General features: G+C 31.2%; 1 protein-coding gene across 1 annotated transcript; it reads left to right on the top strand.

The window, feature by feature from the left end:
- The first annotated feature begins 5,045 nt into the window (after window positions 1-5,045).
- LOC145128891 (uncharacterized) lies at window positions 5,046-5,974 on the top strand. Its single transcript, XM_079063674.1, has 2 exons — window positions 5,046-5,348; window positions 5,452-5,974. Exons 1-2 carry the CDS (start codon window positions 5,189-5,191, stop codon window positions 5,721-5,723), a joined length of 432 nt encoding a protein of 143 aa, XP_078919800.1. The 5' UTR covers window positions 5,046-5,188; the 3' UTR covers window positions 5,724-5,974.
- Window positions 5,975-6,295: the final 321 nt, after the last annotated feature.

Here is a 6,295-nt window from a genome sequence, read left to right as displayed (position 1 = left end):
TTTGTCGGTGGTGGCCTTCGGTGATAGAGCTTTTCATTCCAGATCTGAGATCAGTGGCGGTGGACGGTGGATTTGAAATGAAAACCTTGGCTACTCGACATTCCAGCGACGAAAGGCGGTAGATGACGACGACAATAGGCGGCAGGTGACTGAGCAAGTGTTGGGTTTTTGGGAGAGTTTGAGAGGGTTTGGGAAAGTTTTCTTGCAAAACAAGTTTGAAAGAATAGACCAAAATAAATGGTTCCTATGGTTCTTAACATTTACGGGTTCTCATTTGAACTTTCTCTCTCTCTCTCTCTCTCTCTCTCTAAATATATATATATATATATATATATATATATATATATATATATATATATATATATATATATATATATATATATATATATATATATATATATATATATGTATATGAAAATCTTTTTGCTACATGTCACACTCTCATTGATTTGACCACATGTCATTTTGTGGTTATTTTCAATTAAAATTTTTCCACATGACATTTTGTAGTTTTTTCATTTTATTAAATTTCACATAATATTTAAATGTAATAATTAAAATAAATGTAATAATAAATGCATATCAAATTCAATAATTGACTTTCCTTCTAATTTTAAATTTTCTAATTAAAACTTCATTGGTTTTCTTCGTTTATTTATCTAAATTATTTGTTTAAGTTTAAAAGAGAAAAAAAACACTTTAATTCTAATAATTCAATATTTTTCTAATTTTTCTTATAAATTCAAACTTTTTTAAATGTTTAGAATTTTCATATATTTTTTAAATGAACTCATGTAATACATGGGTCTTACACCTAGTGTGTGTGTATATATATATATATATATATATATATATATATATATATATATATATATATATTTATATAATTTTAATTTTATCAGACCGTGAGACGCAATCTAAAAATAATTTTAAAAGGAAAAATCTGAAAATTCTTTTTTTAATTATTATTTTCATCATTTTCTTTTCCTAAAAAATAAAAAAAATTACCGTTTTTTTTTTAAAAAATACGTGAAATATTCTAATAGAATATTACAATGTAAATATTCCAATGTGATTTTTAGAATGTTAGAATATTCTAGTATTCTAGTAGATTTGTCAGATATATAAAATATTCTAATATTCTATTATAATATTTCAAAAAAAATGGTAATTTTATTTTATTTTATTTATTTATTTTTATTTTGTTTTGGATAAAAAAAAGTGACGAAAATAATATTTTTTTAAAAAATCGAAAATTTTCAATTGTTTTGCATTTTAATGGCTTGTACGCTGCGCGTACTTGCTTGTACGCCCAGTGTACTACCCTCTAGACCCACTTCTGCCATTAAGCACTTAATTCTTTAAGCCATAAGTTCAAACCACAGATCTGAGTTCCTCTTAACGTCTAAATCCATAAAGTCACGGACTTGGTGACTTTGCATGTCCCATATAAGCTCAAACTCCAAAAATGATAATCTACTTCCATGAAAATGGTCTTAACTCATGCATGAACCCATTAAGACCTCCAAGATGGCAACTTTCTGCTTTAGGGACTCATTTAACACTGAGAGTGGAAACTCTAAGCCTAAGAATCGAATTTGAACCATAAAGCTTCATCCTTGGGACCAAAAAGGTCCAAAAACTCAACATAAGAGATCTAAGGAAATAACCACCAAGTTTAAGACTTTATACCTCAAATGAGAGCCAAAAGTCGGTGTAGTTCTGGATCTAAAAGCTCCATCTTCTTCAATAAGTCTCCAAGAATGAACACCTTCCTCAAAAGCACCAAAATACTCCTCTAATGGCCATCCAAGCTCCAAAATCACTCAAATGAGGGCTAAGGGCCAATTTCTAGGGTTTAGAGGGATGGAGGCTAAAGATATTAGAGTTAGGTTATGAGATAAGGGGCTTAAATAGGGTCCAAGACCCTAAAATAGGGTTCTGATCTGACTGGAGTACGCCCAGCGTACATATGGTACGCCCAGCGTACTCCTGGAACCTTCGCGACCATCCTGGTCAATACGCCCAGCGTACTCCAAGGTACGCCCCGCGTAGTGCCTTCTTCACTAGTACGCCCCACGTACGCTTTGTGTACGCCCAGCGTACTCCGCTAAGTCTGAAAATCACGAAACTTTCGAAGACCATAACTTCTTCGTTCTAAACCCGATTCCGACGATCCTTATATCCACGGAAAGGTGACGAGAAGCCATACACTTCTATCAACTCATACCTTCCTTAAGACCTTCCGAACAAAAGTCCATTTGCCACAAAAGCCCAAACTGCCACTTTACCGAAATACCCCTAGGCCTCAAAACACGAACTGAAGACCCGGATCACTTCTAATACATCACCCGCACCCACATGGGCCTAGATCTTACCTTCTCAAAATCCCTAATCCTGATGATGACCGATCTTCGGGCCACAGCCTCAGACTAGGAATCGATTCGGAACAGAGCGTTACACGCATACACACCACCACCAAATTCTTCGTTCTTCAAGGAATCAAAGGGCTTCAAGAGACTATGCAGGTACCGAATAGTTGTAGGTTCGGATAGTACACCGGTTGCCCTCGCTTTCTTAATCAACAGCTCTACCACCGACGACTCCAGAATATGTTGTTCTTCAGTCGCATTCGCAACTAGGTATATTGATTTTTCCTTTATTATAATTTCTCTATATGAGGCCTAAACCTTCTAATCAGTATTCTTCCTGTTGTCTTGATTTAAGTGCTAGTGCTTTAATCGTTAGTTGTTCTGCAACAATTTATTTATACAAGTTTGTTTGTGTTGATACATCTCTAATTAGGTGGTCCGCCTTGTTTGATTGTCAAAAGTGTTAAATTGCGTAATATCACTGAATCGTTAAGATGTTAGTTCCATTACTAGATGTTGAATACCCATGCCCCCGAGGTGCTGTTGAACATCATCCATGGAAGCTTTAAAGTCTTCGTTCCAAAACCCAATACAGTTAAATCCTCACCCTTCAAATTATGAATTTTATTTTGATTATCAAAATGATTTTGATCAATTAAGAATTTATTTTTTACCTATTGATTCACAAAAAAATTTTGGTCACTTCTTTTATTTTAATATAGTAGTTTTCTGTTGCACTCACATCTCGAGGATTGAATCCAGTTTTTTTGGTTTGTTTAACATTCTAAATTTTCATTTTGCATTGATATATAATATTGGTGACGGGTCATTCTGCCAGAATTGAATCCAGTTCTGTCGGAATGGAATCAAGAATTTCAATTCAGTTAGAATGGAATCATGATATTTCATCACTAATTTGTGCATTTTCTACAATTCTTGGTTATGGATTTTGATGCAATTCACAGGTCTTCAGATTTGTACAAAAGACTTTAGTTTTTTATTTTTCATTTCCTAATGTATTATTGGGTTCTAAACTACAATTGGATTTCGTTTCATAGATGCTTGAAGATCGGACTGCAAAATTGAAAGTGATTCTCAGCAACAATATTCTTTTAGAATGTATTAGTGTCTTTTGTTAGATTTTGATGTTTTTTTTTTAATTTTTAACCGTTCTTAGTTTTATTTTTTAACAATAAATGTAATTATTAGCAATTGTTACCCATATTCTTTAAGAATTAGTGTAATTTTTGTTTTTATTCTTCAATTGATGGTTCAAGAATTTGTTATTTTTCAAGAAGTTCATTCCGTCAAAATATGTATTATGTCAGAATATTTATTCTTTTATGGTTCAAGAATGTTTCAAGATACTCATAAACATATTCTGTTAGAATGACCTGAAATAAAAGAATGTTTCAAGATATGAACTGATATTCATTCTATAGGAATATGTATTATAGCATTCAATATGTATTATGACATTCTCATAGAATATATCATTCTAGCAAAATGTCATTCTGACAGAATAAATTCGGTTATTATAAAAAATACATTAGAATTAAATCAATTAATATTGAATTACTTTAAAAAATTCAGATTTTTAAAATTAGGAGAATTAATTATCCCTAAATTTTTGAAAATTTCTTTTTTAAAATATAGTTAATTGTCCAAAATACCCTTATGCTGAAAATTATGTGATTATATGGTACATGCTACCTTACTGTAATATTATAGACTCTCAGATCAGGATCATTGATTATATTCCATCCGATGATCCAGATCTGTGCATTCTCTCACACAATAGTTAGTAAAAACAAAATAACCTAAGCCTATATATATATATATATATATATATATATAGATGAATAGTTTTAATCTCCTTTTCCCAAGTGTCACCATAATACAACTCTTCATTAATATTATGTCATGTGTCATATAGATATATTAGGCAACATATTTTAAAATTCAAATTTATATTTTCTAATTATATGTTAAATTTGAAGTTATAATAACTTTAAAATTTTGATATATCTCTTAATTAATAATTTATTTAAAATAATTGATTAACAATTATAAATTTTATTATAAAAGTTTAATTAATTTTATAACCGTGGTTCCCACGGGTTATATATATATATATATATATATATATATATATATATATATATATATATATATATATATATATATATATATATATATATATATAAATGAAACCTAAAAATGACACGTGTCAGTTTTTTAGAATGCCTCTTTGACACGTGGCATTTTTCTATAATTTTTATTATTATTTTTCTTTTTGTAACAAATCAAATTCAATCCAAACTTTGAAAATACAAAATTTTATCCTAATAACATTATTATTTTATTTTGCTTAACAAATTAATTCATAATTACTTACAATCGACAATATCTTGGTTTTTTTTACATTTATTATTATTTTTATTTATATATAAATTTTAAATATACCGACCGTGATTTCCAAATGTTATAACCTAATATATATATATATATATATATATATATATATATATATATATATATATATATATATATAACTATCATCTCTCCCTCAGTCCATGACGAAAGACCACACACACACACACAAACCAAACCATATAAAACATCATTTCTTCAATCCATTCAATCCCATTCTCTCATTATTAATAATATACTCACACATACAGACACACACATTGACTTCAACTTTCTCCATGAATTCTTCATCTCCAATTTCTCTCCCCCTCAATCTTCAATCTCTCTCATACCCATTTCTCTGATCTGCAAGAATCACCCCTAAAGATTGCAACCTTTTCATCATGTCATCAATCTTGGCGTCAAATGGGATGGTTCTAGCCACCGCCATGGTTGCCGGAACCGCAATTTTCATCGCCTTCTGTCTCCAGAAACAACCCACAACCACCGCCGGCGCGACCCGGTTCCCGATCATCCATCACCCAAGACCCTGCATCTCTTCAGGTTCCTCTATTTTTCATTTTTCTTGGGTCAAACTTCTACTCCCCCGTTGACGTTTTGGGTCAAAATTGAAAATTTCTTTCTGGGTTTTTGGATTATGATGCAGATGGGAAGAAGAAGAAGAAGAAGGGAGAAAAGAAGAAGAAAAAGGTACAGTTTGCAGAGGATGTGATGGAACCAAGTGGAAATGGCGATGAGTTTAGAAGACTAAAACGTAACAATCATCAGCTAAACAGGAATTATTTGACAATACTCAAAGATGAAGGGGGCAAAAAGAAATTGTCAAGAAATCTCAAGGGTCTTCCTGAAAATAGGATGGCTCTTTACTCTGGAATTCTCAGAGATCGAGGTGTTCACCGGGTTGCTTATTGTTGTTAACGATTGACTTTATTTTTACAAACTAGTCCTTTACTTCTTACCATTTCAAAGTTTGGCCCCTCTTAGTTTTCTTCGTTTAGGATAACGTTTTTTGTTTCTTGATTTTGCATTTGTCAATGGGGTTTGTATCATTGTGTACAATGTGAAAGCAACAAATTTGTAGAAAATTTATTGGTAAATTTGTAATTGTGGGTTAAAGTTTGTTGTAATTGACTTTGAAGAATCATATTATCGGCCCTCAATTATCGAAACTCTACACTTTGTTATATTGCATTCTACATTTTTTTAGAGCATTTCCTATCTACAAATAACTGTGATGTGTAAGAATTTCGGGGTTATAAAAAAGGCTTGGAAATTTTGAAAATTGTGGTTTTCACTTATATTAAAGTATTTGGGTGGTAAACCCAATCTTTAATTGGATAAGACTCAGAATTGAGAAACAGAAGAGTGAATGTTCAAGATGTTATGAACAAAAAGTGTACCAACAACAGATTTCGGATATTATCATATAACCAGAAAAACTTCCGGTCTTAAAACTGTCACATGACAGTTTAATCGGATAAGGCTCTGCC

Source organism: Lactuca virosa, chromosome 8, assembly GCF_052849685.1.
Source record: "Lactuca virosa cultivar CGN04683 chromosome 8, Lactuca_virosa_CGN04683_v6, whole genome shotgun sequence".
NCBI lineage: Eukaryota > Viridiplantae > Streptophyta > Magnoliopsida > Asterales > Asteraceae > Lactuca > Lactuca virosa.
This window is presented reverse-complemented; position numbering and strand designations above follow the sequence as displayed.

Excerpts from the sequence above, each read along its gene's own strand:
- LOC145128891 (XM_079063674.1), top strand. The coding sequence starts at position 5,189 with ATGTCATCAATCTTGGCGTCAAATGGGATGGTTCTAGCCACCGCCATG. Across the intron at positions 5,349-5,451 it reads AAGACCCTGCATCTCTTCAG|ATGGGAAGAAGAAGAAGAAG; the intron begins GTTCCTCTATTT and ends ATTATGATGCAG.